The sequence below is a fragment of the Penicillium paradoxum genome (assembly GCF_028828445.1).
Source record: "Penicillium paradoxum strain IBT 22861 chromosome Unknown utg000005l_segment0_segment0, whole genome shotgun sequence".
Lineage (NCBI taxonomy): Eukaryota > Fungi > Ascomycota > Eurotiomycetes > Eurotiales > Aspergillaceae > Penicillium > Penicillium paradoxum.
The window spans coordinates 94313-117090 of record NW_026643183.1 but is presented as its reverse complement, the minus strand read 5'-3'; the positions used below and the strand labels follow the sequence as shown (position 1 = coordinate 117090).

Below are 22778 nucleotides of genomic sequence, written 5' to 3'. Positions count from 1 at the left end.
GCCACGAAGTACCCGAAAGTACTCCGTACTCCAGGTCGCAGACCTGGACTCCGTAACCAGAATCACTGTCGCAATGTGATGTGCAATCCTGTCTTCACCTCCTTTTACTGTTGACAAGATCTTCACTAATTCCGTTCTTGCTGCTTGGCTCCTTTTGTCAACCTCTTCCTCTCTTCTTCTCCTTCTCCCCAACCTGTCTCACTGTTCACCCGTTCCCTCCACTCCATCCACCTACAGGTAGCTCCAACGTTCCCGTCTCCACTGCTTTCGGCCACTTACAGCCGACCTTTTTTTCCCTTCTCTTCCCCGGCTGAACGGCCTTGACGCCTCTGATCGCCGATAATTGAATTACCGCTCCTTTTTTGCCCCTCGGTGTTTTGGGAGATGCCCATTTCGCCGCTGAGCTCAATCCGAAACTCAACTTGATCCCGACTTTATTATCCTATTATTCTTCCATCTCCCTTCATTACTCTCCTCTCTTTCCTCTCTCCTCTCAGTTATCTTTTTGTCATCATGGCGACTCATGTGATGACCTCGACTACGGCTGCCAACCAGATCTCGGTTTATGGTCAGCCGTCCCCATCCAACTCGGCCTCTAACACGCCTTCCAACAATTCCCCTACCTCCCCTCGCATGACCACCGCCACACTGCACCAACTGCCTTTGCAGTCGCGCCAGCTGCGTCCCCTCAAGGGCCCTCTTTACGTCCCAGCAGCTCTGCGACCAACTAAGCGACCCCAGAAGTCGTCTCCCATTACTCCGCCTCGTAGCGTGCATGGCTCGCTCGACAGCTTGAACGAGGATACCTCCGAACCCATCAGTCGTCGCTCGACAATGGAGAGTCAGTCCAGCGAGATCAGCCAGGTCGCCCAGCATGAGTGGATGAAGAATGAGCAGCTGGGTGCTGTGACGGGCCCTCCCACCCGTGAACACTGGAAAGTGAGTATCTACATAAACCATCCTCTTCTTCCATCGACACCTTTGTCGGCATTGGATTCCGTTCCCGTGTGGTTGCAAAAGCAATTGTCGCGTGTGAACGCGTCATTCCTCGTTATCGTGCTGCAATCCACCGCCTCAACCCTCCCGCATTCGAGCCACACTTCCCTTGACCGGCATTGGTCACTTGATACATGACACAGCGGCTAACCTGAACCCCTTAGGCCGACTCTGCCTCCTCCAACTGCGATTCCCCGACTTGTCGCTCCTCCTTCGGTATCTTCCTGCGTCGCCACCACTGCCGTCACTGTGGTCATGTCTTCTGCGCCTCCCACACTCCTCACCTCGTTCCGCTTGACCAGGACGCTCGCTTCCACCCCGATGGTCTTCCTTCCCGTGCCTGCGATTTGTGCTGGAGCGCCCATCAGCGCTGGGAAGAGAACCGTTCCGACCGTCTGAACAAGATCCAGAACACCATCGACGCCCAGCAGGTTGGAGTCTCGGTCCCCGATTCCGAGGGCATGAATGCCGACGAAAATTCCGAGTCTCAAGGCCAGACTGGTGAGGTTGCTGCCTCTGTTCCTCGCGACTGGAACTGGAGCACCTTTTAATTGCATGGCCCTGTTTCTTCGGGTTCCTGTGGCCAGCAGGACTGCTGCAGCTTGGCGTCTCACTTGATCTTACCTTCATAATCTTCTTGATTCTTGAGTCATGTCCACGCGTGACCTGGTTTTCTTTTTCCCTTCCTCTACTGGCGATCATGGCTCTGGAGTTTTCACGGGCTCTGTGCCCTGGGCTTTGTTTCTTTGTTTTCTGCGGTGCCTTCGCACTATGTCTAGACGGTTTTTCTCTGGTCCTTAAGAGACCCGGTTGCTTGCTTTTTTTTTCTTTTTGCTTTGCGTTGATCAGGATACCCCGTCGCGTTTCGTTGAGCGGCGATCTCATTTGATTTTTATTCTTTATCTTGTTCCTGATCCACCTTGAGGGAATACGATAGTCTTGCAGCTTTTTTTCCAGCTGATATCTAGTTCGATCTGATTCGATCTAGTTTGAGTCCATTGATATTGAACCTTGCGCTTTTTATTTTCTATCTTGGTGTTCAGTAGAATTTCCATCGTCCGTCGTAGCTTTTGTATCAATCTTGGGCTGCTCGTGTCACTGCAGATTCCTCTTCAACCAGAACGACGCGGCGGAACATACCCACATGGTCAATTCCCTCCTCGTCCCACCGACCCAGCGACTTATCGGTTTCAAACCCAAGGCCAGCATACATCCCCTCCACATCCACCTGAGCATGTACAAGAACCAACCCCTGCCATGGTAACGGAGTGACAGGTGACGCCCCCTAGTAGCGATCTGTACCGCGGCCTCGCCTATTTCCGATGCATGCACAGCCGCCCACTCTAGCGCTGTCTCCACTAATCGTCGCCCAAGCCCGAGACCGCGGAAGGCCGGTATTATCGCCACCCGAGTCAGTTTGATACAGGGCTCATGCATCCAGTCGTATTGGGGAGGTGCTTGTGCGTCTACCATTGATGGTTCCGTGAGGTGGGCATGTGGCGCCTGCGGTGGGGGAACGAGGCGAATCACCCCCACGGGCGTGGAACTCGCGGTGGAGGTTTCGTATAGCACCCAGTGCCAGCTGCGAGCATCGTCGCTGTCGATCTCAGCGTCTGCATTGCATTGTTGCTCGTCGATGAAGACGTGCTTGCGGATTATCATTGCATCGTTGAAGATAGTGGGGTTCGTATCGGAGTTGGCGTCTTGGGATGGGAGTACCAACTTTGCGCTGGGTCCTGGGGGGGCTTGTATTGAGGTGCTGAATGTATAGGCTGGTGCCATTGTAATTGAGCGAAGGATATTGAGGGCCAAGAGACTTTGAAGGTAATTCCCGTGTGTTGAGAACTATGCCTAAGGCAGGATTCTCTCATCCGCTGGATTATCAACGCTACGCCCTTTTTGTCTTTTCTGCCGAAAAGCTCACCTTTAGGGGCCAAATTGAGGACTCCGATCCTCGGCACACAAAGGGGTATAAATAGTAGGAAAAGGCAGATATTATCCAGATCTTTAGACAATTCAATACTTCTATAAGAGATCCTATTCCTAGTATCATTTGAACCTATTATTGAACCCTACATGCTATATCATACCTCTATATCTTCAATAGGTTATAAGCCCGGCTATCTCTAATAGCCGGAATACCTAAATTACGTAGTATAGTCCATTTACTATATTTACTAGCAAATATTTACTTACCCCTATATACCTTTTTATCTAATCTTTGCCTAGACCTATATATATAGGTCCTTACCCTAGGATCTCTCTCTCCTTCTTATATATATCTCACCTCTTATTTTATACCTTACTTTTTATACCTATACCTCTCGATCTCTCGTAGATCTACCTATTTTTTTATTAATTTTATTATAACCCCTATCACCCGACGGTCCTAGCGAGATAGGGGGGTATCTAGTGCACTTAGTATACCCTATATACCCTACGAACCCTCCGACTCCGACGCCGACCGACTAGACGAATTAGGGTCCGATAATAACTATAGTAGCGCCTTAGGCGAGGGTAGCGATAACGAAGGAGGAAATAATAGTTCTATAGCTCCCGCTAGTACTAGAAATATAGACCCCGGCTAGGGCCTATAACGTCTAAACCCTACGGATTAACTAGCTAGAGAACTCGAGTCGACCGAGTATCTCTATACCTAGTAGCCCTAAGGATTAACTAGGTAGCTCGTAGCGGGTAGACCCCCCGCTAAAGTCTCCGAGTCTATCGAGACTAATATATAAGTCCTATTAATATAGATTAATAACCTAAACCGATTTAATCGAGATAGCTCTATATTCTTACTACGTAACCGCTACGCTACCCTAAAGAATAATACCCGAGAAGAGGAAGAAAACGCCCTTCGATACCTTAGTTTTACTAAGGACCTTAGAAAAATATTTAAAAGAAAAGAAGAATATAAAGGACTAAAACTTATAGGATTAAATAATTACCGTACCTAGGCCGCTAATATATAGTAAGTGCTAAACTAAAACTTTCTTAAATAAGTTATCGACGGTAAGATAGGATTATTACCCCCTTCGTATAAGAAGTACTATATACTAAATATATAGAAGGGAGTAGCCTAGCTTACTATCCTAAATACTATATATCTAGACTTAGCGAAAAATATTATACCGCCGAGCCCTCTAAAACCCGAGCGTATCTAGTAGGAATTATAAAATTAATACAATATAAAGGATATTTTTACCGCCGAATAAGGCGCTATTATAATAAAAGTACTATACGTATCCCGCGTCTATAATATTAGAACCCTAATTAAGGTATTTAAGACTATATAGACTAATAAGACTATTATATATCCCCCGATCGAGAGTCTACTAATTAAGCTATAAGAAATAGACGAACTCGAAAAATATATAGAACTTATAGTATACCTAGATAGCCTAGAATAGCACCCGTAGAAGCTTAACTACGATAAAATAGTTAATAGATTAACTAACTAGCTAGACTAATACCTCTTTAATCGCCTATATAGCGAACTATAAAGAGAAGAAGATAACCTTACCGCTAGTAAAAAGGTAGCTATAAGGACCTTATCTATAGAAACTAATAAACCTATAAAACTATAAGGACTACGTATATAATAAGGACCCCTAGGATTAGTATATACCTTCTATAAAAAAAAGAGGTACCCCGCTAAGAAATACTAGCTAAAAAACCCTAATTTAGCACCTAAATAGACTATAGAAACCCTAATTATATAGATCGAATATAGTTATAAGGTATAAAACTTCTTAACTAGTATCTCGATTAATAACTAGATCTACGATATAGCCTACGATAAATATATAATTAGCTCGCTAGACTATTTTATACTAAGCACTATAAAACTATTAACTACTACGATTAAAATAGCCCTAATAAACTAGCTAGTCTAAGGTATAATCGGGGACGTTAAGATTATAGTCGATAACGGGACTAAGTAAGGGAGAGATCTTATTCTCACTAGGACTATATATCTCCCTAAACTCCGTAGTAACCTTATCTCGTAGCCTAGGCTCGCTAACTATAGGATTATAGCGATATACGGAGATAAGGTTATTTTCCGGAAACTAGATAGTAGTATTCTCGTAAAAGGACTATAAAAGGGTAAAAATTAGATACTAAATATTCGCTACGTATACCGATATTAGACCCTAGATCTAGAAACGTTAGTTTTAACGATAGTATAGGAAGTAGGAGGCGTCGGATACCTAAAAACTTAGGCTAATACTCCTATTTCCGCCGAAAAAACTACCTACGGATACCTAATTTCTTAGGTTAATAATATAGAGGTTATCCTAAGAGACCCCTACCCCTAGCTAGGGGGCCTAAGCACGTAAAAATTAGAAAACGCTATAAGTTTACCTAGCTAACTAGTGAAAGGCGTTATTCCGCCGAAAAAGGGACCCTTTTCTTAGGTAGAAAAGGTAGAAATACTCGCTACCCGTAGAGTAATAAAGATATAGAAGATAAACTCGTCTAGTGGCTTAAAATAATAGTCTTTAGAGATTACCTCGACTTCTCTTAGCGAGCTACCTACTAAGCTTAAAAAGGATAGGGTTAATATCGATACCTAGTACTATAGACTATACTATATAGGGATTAAACCCCTATAGGAAACGGTAAAAATTATAGAAGGTATTAATATTATAGGCCTACCTACCCCTAAAAGACTTTATAGCTACTACTAAATTAGAAAGGCTTAGCTCGTACCCCGTAGAACCCTAGTTTTATATAGATCTAGTAAAATAGGAGATCTTATATACCTCGATCTAGGGGGTAGGGGCAAAATATCTAGAGGTTAGGGAGATAGCTACTAATACTAGATAATTAGTATCGATAACTTCGACGGATAGGGAGAAATATAGTTTACCTCGTATAAAGACTTCGTCCTAGACCTTATAATTAAAGTAGTAAAACTATATTCCGCCGAAAGGGAAATAATAATTAAAATCTTTATAACCCCCGATCTCCCCCCGCTACTAGTAGTAGGAAGTAAAATACTACCGCCTAATAGACTAGAGATCGGAGCCTTCTAATTAGATTACGGAGGAGAGTTTAATAACTTCCGCCTATAAAAATAGGCTAAGGATACTAATACCCGTCTATATTTCTTAGCACTATACGTATACGGGTAAAATAGTAAAGTCGAAAGAATAATACGAATAGTATAAGAACGTACTAGAGCTATCCTCGACGATACTAGACTCCTAGATATACTATAGCCCGAACTAATAAAAATAGTAATAATAACCTATAATCTTACTATCTATTTCGGTAGAAAAAGAGATAGTTTCCTAAACTAGATACTATATAAAATACGATTTAGTAGAAAACCTAATATCTTATTCCTATAGATACCTAGTAGTAAGGCTTACGTTATAAGAAGCCCCGAAGAGATTAGGGCTATAGTTAGTATATTAATAAGTAGATATTTATAGCCCTACGCCTAGATAGGTAGACTTATTAGGTATAGTAGCTACTATAGTATATAATACTATATCTAGCGTCTAAACGTAGATAGAAATAGGGGAGAGATTATAACTCGGAGAGACGTTATTTTTAACGAAGGAGATAACTAGACCCTATATAATAATCCTAATCTCCTAGTCCTACTAGAAACCCTATAGTCGGTAAAATAGTCTAGGTTCCTATTCCTAGACTCTAGGGACCTTATAGACCCTAAGAACCTTATAGACCCTAAGAACCCTATAAATAATATAAACTTTATAATTTCTTCCGCTAAAAAGACCCCTATAATTTCTTCCGCCGAAAAGACCCCTATAACTTCTTCCGCCGAAGAAAGTACCCTCTTTTTAGACTCCGAGGGAGATCTTAGACTTATCGACGAGAGTTCTAGTAACGAATCGGTCCTATTAGCTAACCTACTAAGACTATCTACCGAAGAACTCGCTAACCTTAATTATAAGATCTAAAATAAGGTTTTCTATACTATTATATCTCGGGTAGATAAAAAACGTATATAGGATCTAGTATAATATACTACTATCCTATATATATAAGCTAGACTAACCTTATTATCTAAGGATCTCCTAATCTTACCTCTACTAATAACCCTAAAAAATATAGACCCTAAATAGATAGAAGACCCTAAATTAGTCCGATAAGTATATAACTTACCCCTTTAGCCTTAGTAGTACCGCGTTATAAAAATCGAGTTTAAATAGCTTAATTTAATTAAAGCTTAGGAGATAATCCCTACCCCCGTACCCGCTAAGAATATATATATCCTTACCGGTAAGTAGGTATATAAACTAAAACTCGATACGGATAGAAACCCCCTAAAATTTAAGGCTCGCTAGGTAGCGAGAGGTTTCTAATAATAGGAAGATCTAGACTATACCGAGACCTTTACTAGTATAGGTAGCTACGTCACGCTATAGATCCTTCTCGCTATAATCACGTAAAAGAAGCTTTTTACCGCCTATATTAACGTAAACGTTATATATCTTAACGCTACGCTAAAGGAGAGACTCTTAATATACTACTCTAAAGGTTTCGAAGATAATACCGATTTTTTAGAGATCTAAGGTAAAGTCTACCTCCTAAAAAAGAGTCTTTATAGTCTAAAATAGTTAGTAGTAAACTAGTTTAATATATTAGGGGACTACTTATTAATAAAAGGCTTTATACGATCTACTTCCGACCTATATCTTTATACGTAATATAATTAAGGGGGCGCCGGTACGATTATCTATATTTTTATATACGTCGACGATCTTTTAATTATAACTTCTATAGCGGATCTTATTAAAACTATAAAAGATCTTATTTCGATAAAATAGTCTACGTCGGACCTTAGCGAGCTATCCTACTATCTTTTAATAAAAATAGTATACGATAGAGAGGCGGGAAAAATAATAATTTCGTAAAAAATATACGTTAAAAGGTTTTTAAAAACCGTAACTTTAAGACTTATAATCTCTTTATCTATTATCCTAATAAAGAAAGAGACCTTTACCGCTATAAGTAAAGTAGTAAAATAGTACTAATCTAATATAGGCTTAATTAACTATACTAGTATAGTTATACGTCTAGACCTCTTACTCGTAGTAAGTATACTTTCGTAGTTTACTATAAACCTAAACGCTAAATACGAGGATCTAGTATAAAGAGTAATTACTTATATAGGATATACTAGCTATTACGTAATTATATACTAATCTAGACCTAATTAGGACCTCTAGGGGTATATCGACGTCTTATACGGATTAGCCCTAGAAAGTAAAAGTAGGACTAAGTATATCTTCTTCCTCGTAGGGGGTCTAATATTATAGAAATCTTAAAAGTAGACTAGTATAGTAAAATTAAGCGCCGAAGCTAAATATATAGCCCTCTTAATTACTAGCGGAGAGGTAATTTAGCTACGAAAACTACTAAAAGATCTTAATTTTTACTAAGGAAGTATAGACCTCCCCCTTATCCCTTTATATAGCGATAGCTAGTCTACGATTATAATAACGAAGAACCCTACTATTTTAGGACGTTTAAAATATATCGATATACACTAGCACTAGATCCGCGAGTAAGTTAAAAGGGGAAAAATCAAGCTTATATATATAAAAGGGACTAAAAATATTATAGATAGACTAATAAAGCCCCTCGGGGCTCCTAAATTTATAGAGTTTATCGTAGGTTTAAACCTCGACCCTAAAACATATAGACTTTCGGTAGAATAAACCCCTACGTCTTTTTTAGTGTAAAACTACGTCTTTCGTAGTGCAAAACTACGTCTTTCGTAGTGTAAAACTGCTAGTTTTGCACCTTCCCGTAGTCTAAAAGCTATACCTTTTAACTAAGAAACCTCATTTATCTTAGTCCCTAATAACATGATCTTACGATATATAACGGCTGCACGTTAAGGGGGCGTGTTAAGAACTATGCCTAAGGCAGGATTCTCTCATCCGCTAGATTATCAACGCTACGCCCTTTTTGTCTTTTCTGCCGAAAAGCTCACCTTTAGGGGCCAAATTGAGGACTCCGATCCTCGGCACACAAAGGGGTATAAATAGTAGGAAAAGGCAGATATTATCTAGATCTTTAGACAATTCAATACTTCCATGAGAGATCCTATTCCTAGTATCATTTGAACCCATTGTTAAACCCTACATGCTGTATCATACCTCTGTATCTTCAACACCGTGAACATTGGGGGATTGGAAGATTGGAAAAGATAGTACTCCATATTCACAATGGAGGGGTGCAGGTGGATTCAGATATATAGATCGTGCCAAGATCAGCCACGAAAGGCATTGAACCCAGCCATTATTGATTTGAGTAGATAGCAAAGACTCATGAAGAATAGCTAGTCTGATTTACAACAAAGAATCAATATAAGCCAGTGTCGGGTCCCCCGATTCAAGCCTGCGGCAGCCGGGTGTATACAACCAAGTGCAAACAGAACAAACATCAAAAGGTCGATTTGATCGCGAAAAACATCGAATTTTCCTTCCCAAATTCCCAATGTCTCTCTATTTTGATGCGGTCGCGATTTTGACCGCGCCTTCCACGGGAGGCTCGTTCAAGTCCCGGATTTATAGCGCCCGCAACCTGCGCGCATCCCCGGCGCAGATCTATGCGTTGACCACCGAGGCTGCTAAATGGGACACAGTCCTGGCAGAAGTCATTGACAAATCAGGCATCCTCGCCTTAGAGCGCAAGGTGAGATAATACAACAGCGGCCGCTGGAGATACCTACTGACTGACAAAGTGAATTTCAATTAGCTCTCTCCACTCCTCGCCCTTCTGCTTGTGCACGATCATTTACTCGCGAAGAAAGGAATTGCTGCACCGGCCACTCACACACTTCGTCAAACTGTGGAGCGTCACAAGGCTAGACTCAGGGCTGAGTTTACCAAGGCTCGTGTCTGTCGTGGCTGCGCGTCCGTCGAGCAGTTCAAGGCCGTGGTCATTCGCGAGAAACGACTGGCCGATGGAACGAGCCATTTTGTTTACCCACGCTGGGTTCGCATCAACAATATCCGTACTACTTTGGAAGAGCAGTTGAGCACTACGTTCAAATCTTACCGTCGCGTTGACAGCCTCGCGGAATTGGCACCAGAGGACGAGCTAGAGAGCCAAAAGCCAGAGCCTCGATTGTTCATTGATCCTAACATCCCGGATTTGGTAGCGGTTCCTTTCGGCGCAGATTTCACTGCCTCCTCTGCCTACAAAAATGGGGAGATAATTCTCCAGGACAAAGCGTCCTGCTTCCCAGCATATCTCCTGCTAGGTGATCGGGGACCCAGCGACCCATGGGAGGGCGATTTGGTTGATGGCTGTGCTGCTCCAGGGAACAAGACTACACACTTGGCTTCGCTCATGGCTAAACAGCACAAGAACAGCCCGAATAAAAAGCAAAGGATCTTTTCTATGGATGCATCAACCATGCGCTCTAAAACGTTGCAGAAAATGGTTGGCTTGGCTGGGGCCGACTCGGTCACCGTGCTGCAAGGTCAGGATTTCCTTGCCCTCGACCCAGAAGATGAGCGGTTCGAGAATGTGACCGGATTATTGTTGGATCCCAGTTGTTCTGGCAGTGGAATCATCGGCCGTGACGATGTCCCTCAATTCACACTCCCAACTCCGGCACCATCCAAAGCACCCAAATCTCATGGAAAGAAACGGAAGCGCCCGGATAACGAGGACGAAGCAGACGGCGAACAATCAAAAGCTACCCCCGGAGTTCCGCAGGCTGCCCCCACGGATGAAAATGACATCCCTGATGGGACCATTGACCCAGAGCGGCTCGCCAAGCTGTCAAGTATCCAAGCGCGGATCGTTGAGCATGCGTTGAGTTTCCCAAATGCAACCCATGTAACATACAGTACCTGTTCCATCCATCTGATCGAGAATGAGGGGGTTGTAGCCCGGATTTTGCGCTCTCGGGTTGCTCAAGAGCACGGCTGGCGCCTTATGCGGCGCGACGAGCAGCCGGATGGCTTGCGTCGCTGGAGTAAACGTGGCGTGCGGGAGGAAAGGCCGGCCGAGGGGGACACGGGGCCATCGGGCACGGTTGATCTCCCCGATGAGGCATTGGAAGCGTGCATCCGCTCCTGGCAAGGTGATGCAGAAGGTCTGGGAGGATTTTTCGTCGCTGGGTTCATCCGCGATCCTGATCATGCTGTTCCGCTCCTTCCAGCAAAGGAGCGCGAGAGCCAAAATGAAACTGATAAACACAATAAGAGTGACAAAGGTGAAGATGGCGAAGAAGATGAAGACGAAGAATGGGGAGGATTTTCGGATTAGACATGGTCATATTAATGTATGCATGTTTGTTCGATATCATGCCTTCGCTTCTTCTGTCATATTATGCAGAAATACTCAGATGGACGTCTCAATGTCCAGTCATCTCTCTGCTTCTTATTGAACGCAGCTAGCCCAGCTCGTCGTAGATAATTAATCCTCCCTCTCTCCCTCTCGTTCCAAGACGGTCTATTTTGAAATGTGGCTAAAGAAATGTCCGTGATCGATTTCGGACCTGCGAACTGGTATAAATATCCAGTTTGACAGCAAAAAAGACAACCTTATATGCCCCAGTAGGCCCCGGCTGCACCTGCAGTCGCCATTGCCCTGTCCGAACAACCCAGGGCCCGCCGTCCCAAGCTTCGGATCGTGGGCGTTTAGCTGGAGGCGCACTATTTGCTCCAGCTTCGGAATTGGCTTTAGGTATCGTCAAATGCAGAGGGTCTTGCTCACCATCGACAGTGAGATCAGTTTCACGATCGATGCGCAGCTCGAGTGGGCCTTGGCCCAATGGCGGCTGTAGATCAGAAAGGTTCATCCTTTTGCCTACCGTTTGTAACAGACTGGCAATTCTTTGCTTCGAAAGGCCCAAAAACTCGATCTGCATGGTGTTTCTATGTATTAGACTGCACTCGTCGCCGATCTCGACTACCAAATCAGCGGCGTTCTCGTCTACAAAGGGGCGCGCGTATGTGACCATCCCGCCCGCTTCAGGCGATCCAGAGGCTGTACCAGAGGCGAAATGAATCCCAGACGGCCGTACATCTTCCAGCCGTATGAGAATTTCCAAAGATTGGCTGAAAGGGTTTGTCGCGATTTGATGCGGAATCAACTTCTGTTCTAAGCCGCGGAGGTGGAAGTAACGACAGTCGCGCAGGAGCGACGCTCGATGATCCTCATTTCTAATGTGTAGCGGATACCCGCGCAGCATGTGTAAAAGCTCGTCAAAGACATCCGCGGACCGGTTCGGGACGCTGGGGGGAATGATGGCTGGAGGTCGCAAAAGTCCTTGACGGTCTAGGCCGGGGAAGACTTCGGATGGGGAAGCAAAGAAGGCCGCGAACCCAAGGGTAAAGAAATTAGGGGAATCGCCGGGACTCGAAAAGATATCGCGAGGGATTTGAAAATGGCGGTCGCCGATTTGGACGAAGCACTCCGCCTCGAATAATTGGGACATCAGCCGGGGCACTGTTACAGAGTACTGGTCAGCAACTCACCCCTAGACCTGGACGGGCGGGTGACAGGAGGCTCACATGTATAGAACTGCGCGTCTGCAAATAATTTGACGAACTGCGCGCCATCCTGGGGCCGGATATGGTAGCCTGGATGCGATCATCAGTTTGGGTCATTGTTATGTACATGGACTCTTCTGAGGTCATGTACCCTGCAGATGCCTGGCGATTTCGCGGAACGTCGTGGGATCGCGATCGATGTAGAGGGTCCTCACACTAGAGACATCTTGACTTTGCCGTAATTGATCCTCAAAAAATCGTGAAAAATAAGATGGAGCTGTCAGGAGGTCAGCTCAGGCCCTAGGAAGCAGACTCGCTCACTGACCATCGGAGGCAATTGAAGCTCCCGAGAGACGGAAGACCTCAGACCCAATTTGTATTGAGAACACCTTTTCTGTCGGCAGATCGCATTTGCTCGAGCGAGTGCGCTCCATTTTGAACCGAAAAGCTGGAAAGCTGAGAGGAGAGGAGAGAAGGTCGGGTCGGAGAAATGACTGTCACTTGGCTTCTGCCAACTGCCAACTGCCAACTGCCAACTACCAACTACCAACTACCAACTACCTACCAACTACAGAGTACCGACATAGACATTACACTCGATACACTACCTCATTTGCAGAGTACCGTTGTGAGCTGTGTTCGAACGCAGAGAATTAGGATTAACTCGAAACTCGAAGGTTGAAGCCAATGCCGAACAGGGGGATTTCACATGGCGTTGAAGCTCGGCATTTCCCCCACATTGGGGAAATAGGATCTTCTTAGAGGCCAATGGTCGATGGAGAGACTCGCTCTTCACTGGTTCGAGACCCAATGACCCCCACCGTCACAAGGCCCATGCTTAACATCTACTCCTAAACCGAGGCCGCCCCCTCTCTTCTCCCCAGATTCTGACTGCATGGTATTCTTCGAGTGAGGCTTGCGAGGGTCCGATACCCCATTCGGAAATGACCATTGCATGATGGCGGGGACTTCCGAGGCTCATTGGACCTTTCTCACCAGGCTGTGATTGTTCCTGCTAAAGATGAACCACTTTGACTTCTTTCTTTACAGTGGGGATCCTGGTCGAGCTAGTACTATGTTGTACTAATATTATAATCATCCGTGACCCAACTTCTTCTCCTTTCTTTCCGCACTTGTTTCTGATTTCATAATCTCATTGCCCGGGAGTTTGCTGTATGAGAGCTCGAGTTGCACCGGTTCTTGCAACATGCCCACCCTCGCTGTGTCTACATACATCCCAAAGGATGTGCCTCTCCCGCCAGCACCTTCATCTAGTTTCTTCTCAGAATTGCAGTGGAAGACTCTATATGCATTGGCCGACGCAGTCGTGTCCTCCATCCATACTGCGGGCTCTGCCAAGTCATCGAACGAGAGAGTGATAACAGATGCAGAATGGGATTCCGCAGTGTCGCGCTTGTCTAGGCTCATTCCTGGACCCGACGCTGCAAACATTGCCGCGCAGTACTTGCATGAGGATGTTTCAGCAAACCCGCAATTCCGGGCCATAGTGGAACGAGTCCTGGGCAACTATGTGCATGGCGAAGGAAGGAATGGATTTGGATTGATCATGACTGCACTTAACACCCGCGCAGGCTCGCTGCTTATGACGGGCTCGATCACCCCGATTCAGGACCAGCCGGTGGAATTTCGGGAAAAGGTTCTGCATGGATGGGAAAACTCTCGATTGCCCCCTCTCCGCGCCATCTACCGAGGACTCACGACGATTGTCAAGAAGTCTTGGATCATGAGCAGTCCGACTATAAACTCAGTGCTGGGGTTCCCACGTGTCCCTGTTCATGGCAAGCCGATCGACAGTTTCCAGTATGAATTTTTGCAGTTGCCTCCAGGGGACCAGCCAGAGACGATTGAAACCGACGTCGTTATTGTAGGTAGTGGCTGTGGTGGTAGCGTGGCTGCGAAGAATCTAGCAGAAGCGGGCCACCGTGTACTGGTTGTGGAAAAGTCCTACTCCTATTCATCCAACACATTTCCTATGAAACCGGATGGGGGTTTTGTCAACATGTTTGAGAACGGCGGTGCTATTGTCAGCGATGATGGCTCGATGGCAGTCCTAGCAGGCTCAACATGGGGCGGTGGTGGCACCGTCAATTGGTCAGCCTCTTTACAGACACAGGCCTACGTCCGACAGGAATGGGCCGATACTGGTCTGCCTTTCTTTACCTCCCTTGCCTTCCAGAAGAGTTTGGATCGCGTCTGTGATCATATGGGTGTCAACGAGGAGCATGTTGAGCATAACCGCCAGAATCAAGTCATCCTTGAAGGCGCACGGAAACTTGGCTATGCTGTCAAAACAGTACCTCAAAACACAGGCAACGGCGAGCACTATTGTGGTTATTGCACGATGGGATGCTCCGGGGGGAAGAAGGGTCCAACAGAGTCATATCTTGCCGATTCTGCTCGGGCCGGCGCCATTTTCATGGAGGGATTCTGTGCCGAGAAAGTGCTTTTCACCAGAGTCAATGGCAAAAAGGTTGCTTGTGGCGTGCGGGGAATTTGGAAGTCGCGAGACTCATATTTGGGCCTCAATGGTCCAGGTCTTGTGGAGCGGAAGGTGATCATCAAGGCTAAGAAGGTAATTGTATCCGCTGGCACTTTGCAAAGTCCTCTTCTTCTCCTACGGAGTGGGTTGAAGAACTCACATATTGGCCGAAATCTGTATCTTCATCCTGGTAAGAAACTCCTTCCAACCGCACAAACTGCAGACACTTACTGTCTTATATAGTTCTGGGTTGTATGGCTCTCTTTGACGAAGAGACATACCCCTGGGAAGGCTCTGCACTGACAACGGCTGTCACCGAGTTTGAGGATCTCGATGGACATGGGCATGGCGCAAAGATCGAGTCAGTTTCAATGCTGCCCCCCGTAGTTATGCCCATGTTCCCCTGGCGGGATGCATTGGACTACAAGTTGTGGGCGGCCAACTTTAGGCATAGCACAAGCTTCATCCCCCTGCTCAAAGATCGCGATCCTGGCCGTGTGTACCCCGATCCTGTGGATGGACGCTGCCGGGTTGATTATAAGATTTCTGCTTTTGATAGTAAAAATCTCGTGGAGGCCCTGGTTGCTACCGCCAAGATTGCATATATCGCAGGTGCGAAAGAGTTCCGTACCACCTATCGAGACCTTCCTCCATTTATCCGGCCTGATACCTCAGACCCTGAGGCACCCGAAGGCGTCAATGATGCGGCCTTACAGAGTTGGATCGCAGAGCTTCGTCGAAAGTCCCCCTTGGACCCAGAGCGTGGCATGTTTGCGAGTGCCCACCAGATGGGTACCTGCCGCATGAGCAAATCACCCAAGCTAGGCGTAGTGAGCCCGGATTGTCACGTCTGGGGCGCTGATGGCTTGTATGTTATGGATGCGTCGGTGTTCCCTAGCGCTAGCGGCGTGAACCCCATGATTACCAACATGGCAATCGCCGACTGGGCCAGCCAGAACATTGCGCAGGCAATGGGCAATCCACGGAGGGAGGGCACCATGATGGCCCGTCTGTGATATGGTGACTATGGGTTTTGGTTCTTGTTTCTTATCAATACTGTGTGGCTTGGATCGCTCGAAAGCCAGCTATTGATACTTATGATATCATTACATCTATGCAGGTTATTTCCCGAGCTCGTTATATTCATTGATTTACATGTTGTCATCATTCAGATGTTTGAGGACAGCCTGGCACGACCTTCTGTACTTGCTCTGCTAGGGTGCTAATATCGTAATACTCAGTTTTTTTTTTCCACCCCAAATTTCAAGCCTGGGGACCCTGGCGCTTCTCAATGAATTTCTTTTCACCGAAGGCCCCCTTGATACCTTCGGCCTCGAGAGTCCGCTCATACCAGGTGACGACGGAGGGGTATTTCTGGCGCATCTCCGCATCGATAGCCACGGAGAAACCCCAGAGCAGGGCAGAAGCAACGGTGATATCGGCCAAGCTGAGCTTCTCACCATCAAGGAACCAGGTACGACCCTTGAGGTGAGTCTCCAGACAATCTAGCGAGCGTTCCAGACGTGCGAGGTTGGCCTCCTCAAGCTGCTCATTGTAGGGCACCAAACCAAAACGCCATCTGATCAAGTGCGTCACCGGGTCTAGAATCTCACCCTGTGCATAGCTGATCCACTGCTGGACGGTGGCGCGCGTTGCAGGCGTAGATCCGAGCAGCTGATCGGCGGCCGGCCCGCTTTCGGCAATGTACCGGGTGATGGCGTCCGACTCAAACAGTGTGGTTCCATCGGCACCCTCGAAGGCGGGCACCTTGCCTAGAGGAAACTTGGACAAGAAATCCGGAGTACGGTTGGTTTTACCCATGGCAAACTCTGGAACTGTCAGTTCCAGGCCGTTCAGGTTGGCCACAGCCTGGGCCTAGGAGGGGTGTTAGCTAGAGCTTTGACTCGTAAAATGGTGTTGGCTATACCTTCATGACCCGAGGACTGGGCGTGTAAGAGTAGATTGTACCGAATGGTGCCATTGTGATTGAAAATGAGGTGAAACTGAAGAGTAAGCAGATACCAAGTGGAAATGTATGTTGATTAAATATCCCTGTTCCAGCGCGAGCCGGAGGGGCTGGAGATCCCCAGGTGGTGATGGGAGAACAAAGCGGAAGCAAGTGGAACCGGATTTCTAAGCGCCGGGGGGAAAGTCGTCAGATTCCATTGAGATTCGTGCTTTTTCAGCAATTAGTTCATGTAGGAATTATTCCGCACAGATGCTATTACGTATAGGTATTTAACTATGAAACAATTTGAAAGTCCACCTTGGAAACCCCCAAAGTGCCCCGACTCCGATGTGGAATTATCACCTCCCCTCCACATCTATACATCCCAGCGAGAACTAGCCTAGTATACCTCACCGAGACGCATATAATTCCAACAAACTGCAACCCTTGTCAGCTTTTCAATTCAAAATTCCGCATGTCTTAGACGTACTAGTATGCCCCATATCCTTCCCAAATAAGCTCTTCATCAGGTCTTCCCCCTCGCGAGTGCCTTCGTCCGGGGTATAACTGACGGCCTTTTCGCCGATAGCCAGACCCATCACCGAGGGGAATGGCTGCAGAGTGTGATAATCTGGCTTTTCACCAGTGCACTCTGCCATCATATGCCGATGGATGTTTACGGCGGCGTAATGGCCCATATGCATTGCACCACCACAGCGCTTGATACCTTCCCACGCCGTCAGATCTCCTACTGCCCAATGGTGCTCTGCGTTAGGCACTGCGCCGGAGAATTGCAGCCTATAGAGATACATTAGATTTGTCTTTGAATGATGGGGGTTGAGGAGCTGCCTTACGAGCGGTGTACTTTGATATAACCGTCGTCGTTCAATGCCTCCTTGGGGAGATATGTTGATGTTGGAATGCTTTGTGAGACAGCATTCAGAACATGACCTGTCTTGAGGAGTCGACCGTCACTGAGAGTAAGATTCCAGATTCGGCTCTCATTCTTTGTGTCCACAGCCGTAGTCTCAATAACACGTTGTCCAAGGATGATATCAACACCGGTTTCACGCAGTATAGACTCCACACGCCGGGCAAAGTCATCTGGTAACGGCTCCGAAGATAGCAAGCGGTTTCGAGAATGGATTAAAGTCACCTTCTGTTCTGGATTGAGGATCTTCAATTCGGCAGCCATTTCCACGCCAACGGCACCTATTCACGGGGAGGGACAAAGTCAGCGGATGTGGATAATGATCCTAGAGAAAGAGTCATCGAGCTACGTACCTCCTCCAATAACAACGATGCCCCCCCGAGCATGCTTCACATCTGACATATGTTTCTTGGCTTCCTTCAGGAACTCACTTCGGCGCAAGGATTGTGGAACGGTGGGGAAGTTTCGGCGCAGCCCAGAGCCTGCAATCAAGTAGTCATAGGACTCAGCACAATTGCTATTGGTATTCGAATCGACCACATGGGCAACTTTGGCGTTGAAATCAACCGAGCTGACGCTTCCTTGGATGAACTTGAGATTTGGATATTTGAGCCCGGGAATGTCCTGGAAACGAGTCCATGCCTCAGAAGCAAATTCTTCACAGGCCAGAGCTTTCGGAGATCCGATGAGATGAACTGAACATGTGAGCGGGGGAATGATAGGGAAAATGCCAATCTTCTGGGGAGCTCACAGTAGCCATCTCTTTTATCAACCACGGTTATCTGGATTGACATGCGATGGGCCGGGGCTTTAGCATTGGAGTTGCAGTTGAAACGGGGCAGGCGAGCCTGGGAAAGATCAATGAGGGCCAATGCAGCAGCTAGACCGCCATACGAGCCACCGATCACCAGTACCCTAAAGTTGCGGGATACAGTTCGGACAAAATCGTTAGAAGGCATGGTGTCGATCGAAGGATACAATATAGGGATCAAGTAAAAGAAGCAAGGATTTGTATCCGTACAACCGCCAGCACAAGGAAAGCAACTGAGAACCGAAAAAATGTGATATAAAACAAGCAAAGAAAAGGAAAGAAAAAGAACCGCGTCATATCGTCGGGCGGTGCGGGTCCGGATCTTATCAGATGGAAGGCGACCTCGGATATACAGTTCCCGTGTTCACGTCTTGGCTCGTATTGTCAGATCTTAGGATGAAAGATCCCTTGTATTCGATTGTTGCATTCTCATTGCCGACAACCGAGTGTTTGAAGGTTACCTCTGTGTGTGCGGATGGCAAACACAAGGAATGCACCGACGTGATGCTAGGTATACATGTCAGAAGCTTTCTCGTCTGCGCGGCCATTCCCTATCTGCCCTACATCAGCCTACATACTAGTACCTACTACATGTAGGTAGTGTGCTATGATGTATAATGGACTATACTACTTCGTACCATGTACCTAGGTGACTATGTATCTGGTACCTACCTAACCTACATAACAAAAGACCTCGGGCCGTAAGGACGTAATACCGATACGGTAAATAACAGCCACACTTTCCAGCTTCCATGGTTCAAAACAGCCACCAGCCCAAAAGAGCAGCGATCATCGATCAGACAAGATGGACATCTAATCTGATTTCAGCAGGTGCTCGGGTGGACATGGACTGCGGTCGGACCTGACAGTATCATTGGCGAGGAAAATGGCGCAAGTTCGCTGCAAGACCCGCCTTTCGTCACCGTTATTTGCTTTCACTTGGGTACAAGCGAGGGACTGAGCCAATCAAAATGAAATCTGATAAGATATCCACTTAATTAAATCGTTTCAGCCGAGGGCTTGTTCAAGGGATTGGGGTATTATTCCGAACTTTATGTAAATCGAGTTTCTACCTATAGATCAACACGAAGACTGTACAACACGTGCTTCTTTCTTTCTTCTTCTTTTTTTCGTTCCCCCGTTTATGCCTTCTCGCGCTCGGCCAGCACTGCCATCGCCATATCACGTAGCTCCACCTTGCGGACTTTGCCGCTCCCCGTTACAGGAACCGTGCTGGAAGCCCCCTCTTCGCCAAATACAAACACGTACTGCGGCGCTTTGTGTCGGCCCAAAGTTTCGCGAGTCCATGCGCGCAGCTCATCGTCGGTCGGGCGACCGGCGCCCGAAGCGAGTGCGATAAACGCTCCAACAACCTCGCCGTATTTTGGGTCAGCGATACCAATCACAGATGCCAGCTCAATTGAGGGATGCGCGGCCAATCGTTCTTCAATCTCGAGAGGATAGATGTTCTCGCCGCCTATAAGATCTCAGAGTCAGAAAACGTGCCGGTCGAGATGCACATGGAATTCTGACTTACCACGAATGATGATATCCTTGAAGCGACCAGTGATAGTGCAATATCCCTCCGCGTTGAAGGAAGCTTCATCGCCGGTCTTGAGCCATTTCACACCCTCGGCATCGGTGATGAATGCCTCAGCTGTCTTCTCTGGGTTGTGCCAGTATCCCTTGGTGAGCTGATAGCCAGCCATGCAGAGCTCACCACGTTGGCCGACGGGGACAATATTACCCTGTGCATCAATGATCTTCGCGCGAGCATGTGGTAAAACCTTTCCGACCGTGGTCAATCTTGTGTGGATGCTGTCGGTGGTGAAGGCATTAAAGCAAGTAGGGGATGCCTCCGTGAGACCTGGAGGGTGGGTTAGCACACTTGTGAGGCAGATGGATGGAAAGGGATAATACCATAGCTACTAGTGTATTCGGTCATATTCAGTTCTGCGAAGAGGCGCTTCATAAGTGGTCGCGGGACTGGCGCTCCAGCAATGATACCTGTGCGGAGGTTCGAGGTATCAAAGTTCGAGGGCTTGGGAACTGCAAGAATCGCCTCAAACATGGTAGGCACACCGTGGAGAGCGGTGCACTTTTCGTCCGAGATAGCATGCAAAACTGCTTTGGGATCGAATGTTTCGCTGGGGAAGACTATTTTGGACCCATGCGTGACCACCGCAAGCATGCCCAGGACCAGCCCGAAGCAGTGAAACAGAGGTGGCGGGCAGCATAAAACATCGAAGGACGAGAGGTTCATACGATCGCCGATAAATCGCGAATTGTTAACCAAGTTACTACACTGAGATTAGCGATTGTTGAACCAAAAGAACTGGGTTGACTCGTTCCACATACTGGTGTGTCAACATCGCAGCTTTAGGATTGCCCGTTGAGCCACTGGTGAACTGCAAATTGCAGACATCACTCGGCCGTAATTCGGCCTCGCGATCCTGAAGCACATGTGCTGCTTGCGACAAGCCGCGCTCGACGACATGTTGGTAGGTAGCGAAGTTTTTGTGACTTCCACGGAGGATGACAATCTCCTCCAGTGATTCCGAAGTTGCCGCTTGCTTGGGGTTCGGGCCGAGTTCAGTCAGGACTTCTTCAAGATTATGGCGTCCAATGCGAGGTGTCATGAAAAGCATGCGGCATCCTGAAATGCCCGAAAAGAACACAAGAGATCAGTATGGGGACAGTAATATGGAAAGTGGGTATCACGCACCACTGTGGTTCAGAGCATAATATAGCTCGGAGGGGGTGTACGTGTTGTTTAAAACCACCAGGATAGCTCCAACTCGGGCGGCCGCAAAGAATACCGAGATGTACTGCTCACAATTACCGGCCATAATACCGATGCGATCGCCCTTTTGAATTCCCGAGGCCAACATTCCCCGAGCCAGACGTTCGGTCTCATCTTTCAGTTGGCCGTAGGTCCATCGCGCACCAGTCCAAGGGAAGACCAAGCACTCAATTCCTCCATACTGCAATGCTTGGAGAGTCAACAGTTCGCCCAAGGTGATGTCCAGCAACGCTGGCTCCGTTGGGCCGGCGACAATAGAGAGCTGCGGACTGGCAGGCTGAATATGCGACAGCGTCTGCTGCAAGCGCTGTACACTTCTCGGGGCCGCCATGATGAGTTTGACGAAAATTGAGGGAAAAACAGGGAAAGGCCGGGTTTATAGATGTAGCCGACAATACCGCCAAATTTCGCACATAAAATCCCGAAATCCACTAAATTAATTCCATCAGATAAAAGGCTCCACATCTCGGAGGTTTTGGTAATTTCACGGTTCTTTCAGGGCTTGGGCTCTGATGCTGAATCTTGGCGTTTTACACTCCACTCTGGACTTCAAGCGAATCTTGGCAATACACAAGCCCCGAGGTGTTAGGTGGTCTGGTCCCTGCATCATGGCAGGTCAAATATGTCGCCGGGGAAACATGCAGATAGGTCGGGGCAAAGTTGATCCAAGGTCATATCGTTGGAGGATGTCAGAGGCTGGCTCCAGACGCCGGTGGTATCTCCTACTTTGGCTTTTGAGGGTGGACTGACAACGGATATGGCGATTCTCCGTGAAAAGAAAGGGATACAACCTTTGAATTATTATTATTTCAAAATTGGGGGTGGGAGAGGGGGGTTTCTGTCCCCGATCATCTTGTACCAATATACCTAGGTAGTTTCCTGTCACGGTAGTAGACATTCCTAAACTGATTGTCAGAGTCCGAGGGTGTTCCCACCATGTTTTTGATCACTGAAGAAACCTCGTGGCACAGACCCCACTTAGGATCAGATAACCTGCAGAATTTGCGGTTATCAATCAGTGTCTTGAGGTGGAGTCTATAAGAGCAAAGGGCAGGTGGTTTTGGTCGAGACATTGGTTCCGATTGACATGGTTCTTGGTACCACACGCCGTTCCTTTTTTTTTGTCTTAATTCTTTTTTTTAAAAAAATAGATAGCGGGGCAAGGGTTGTGAATCCGGATCGTCTGTGTCAGAGACTGCAGCCCTAAAAGACCCGGTGTTTTTATATATGCGCACATCGTCACCTGCATCTAAACCTACAGGTAAGTAGGGAGTACATGCACAGCATA

General features: G+C 46.9%; 8 protein-coding genes across 8 annotated transcripts; 3 read left to right on the top strand and 5 right to left on the bottom strand.

Moving 5' to 3' along the window:
* Window positions 1-513: 513 nt before the first annotated feature.
* N7457_005084 (FYVE zinc finger domain-containing protein) lies at window positions 514-1547 on the top strand (the record flags this gene model as incomplete). The annotated part of the gene is made up of 2 exons (XM_057176129.1): window positions 514-939; window positions 1161-1547. The coding sequence occupies 2 exons, from the start codon at window positions 514-516 to the stop codon at window positions 1545-1547; spliced, it is 813 nt and encodes a 270-aa protein (XP_057030431.1).
* Window positions 1548-2071: 524 nt separating this feature from the next.
* N7457_005083 (GNAT family N-acetyltransferase) lies at window positions 2072-2778 on the bottom strand (the record flags this gene model as incomplete). The annotated part of the gene is given in 2 exon segments (XM_057176128.1): window positions 2072-2281; window positions 2299-2778. 2 exon segments carry the CDS (start codon window positions 2776-2778, stop codon window positions 2072-2074), a joined length of 690 nt encoding a protein of 229 aa, XP_057030430.1.
* Window positions 2779-9483: 6705 nt separating this feature from the next.
* N7457_005082 (rRNA (cytosine-C5-)-methyltransferase RCM1) lies at window positions 9484-11268 on the top strand (the record flags this gene model as incomplete). Its single annotated transcript, XM_057176127.1, has 2 exons — window positions 9484-9681; window positions 9745-11268. The coding sequence occupies 2 exons, from the start codon at window positions 9484-9486 to the stop codon at window positions 11266-11268; spliced, it is 1722 nt and encodes a 573-aa protein (XP_057030429.1).
* A 202-nt stretch (window positions 11269-11470) lies between these two features.
* Window positions 11471-12931, bottom strand: N7457_005081 (uncharacterized protein; the record flags this gene model as incomplete). The annotated part of the gene is made up of 4 exons (XM_057176126.1): window positions 11471-12453; window positions 12519-12587; window positions 12649-12774; window positions 12823-12931. The coding sequence occupies 4 exons, from the start codon at window positions 12929-12931 to the stop codon at window positions 11471-11473; spliced, it is 1287 nt and encodes a 428-aa protein (XP_057030428.1).
* A 773-nt stretch (window positions 12932-13704) lies between these two features.
* On the top strand, window positions 13705-16013 carry N7457_005080 (GMC family oxidoreductase; the record flags this gene model as incomplete). The annotated part of the gene is made up of 2 exons (XM_057176125.1): window positions 13705-15187; window positions 15241-16013. The coding sequence occupies 2 exons, from the start codon at window positions 13705-13707 to the stop codon at window positions 16011-16013; spliced, it is 2256 nt and encodes a 751-aa protein (XP_057030427.1).
* Window positions 16014-16260: 247 nt separating this feature from the next.
* Window positions 16261-16978, bottom strand: N7457_005079 (glutathione S-transferase family protein; the record flags this gene model as incomplete). Its single annotated transcript, XM_057176124.1, has 2 exons — window positions 16261-16872; window positions 16925-16978. 2 exons carry the CDS (start codon window positions 16976-16978, stop codon window positions 16261-16263), a joined length of 666 nt encoding a protein of 221 aa, XP_057030426.1.
* A 367-nt stretch (window positions 16979-17345) lies between these two features.
* N7457_005078 (putative pyridine nucleotide-disulfide oxidoreductase AMID-like) lies at window positions 17346-18835 on the bottom strand (the record flags this gene model as incomplete). Its single annotated transcript, XM_057176123.1, has 5 exons — window positions 17346-17383; window positions 17436-17743; window positions 17800-18157; window positions 18230-18571; window positions 18628-18835. The coding sequence occupies 5 exons, from the start codon at window positions 18833-18835 to the stop codon at window positions 17346-17348; spliced, it is 1254 nt and encodes a 417-aa protein (XP_057030425.1).
* Window positions 18836-19829: 994 nt separating this feature from the next.
* On the bottom strand, window positions 19830-21821 carry sidI (putative long-chain-fatty-acid-CoA ligase; the record flags this gene model as incomplete). The annotated part of the gene is made up of 5 exons (XM_057176122.1): window positions 19830-20164; window positions 20225-20554; window positions 20608-20987; window positions 21046-21343; window positions 21413-21821. 5 exons carry the CDS (start codon window positions 21819-21821, stop codon window positions 19830-19832), a joined length of 1752 nt encoding a protein of 583 aa, XP_057030424.1.
* Window positions 21822-22778: the final 957 nt, after the last annotated feature.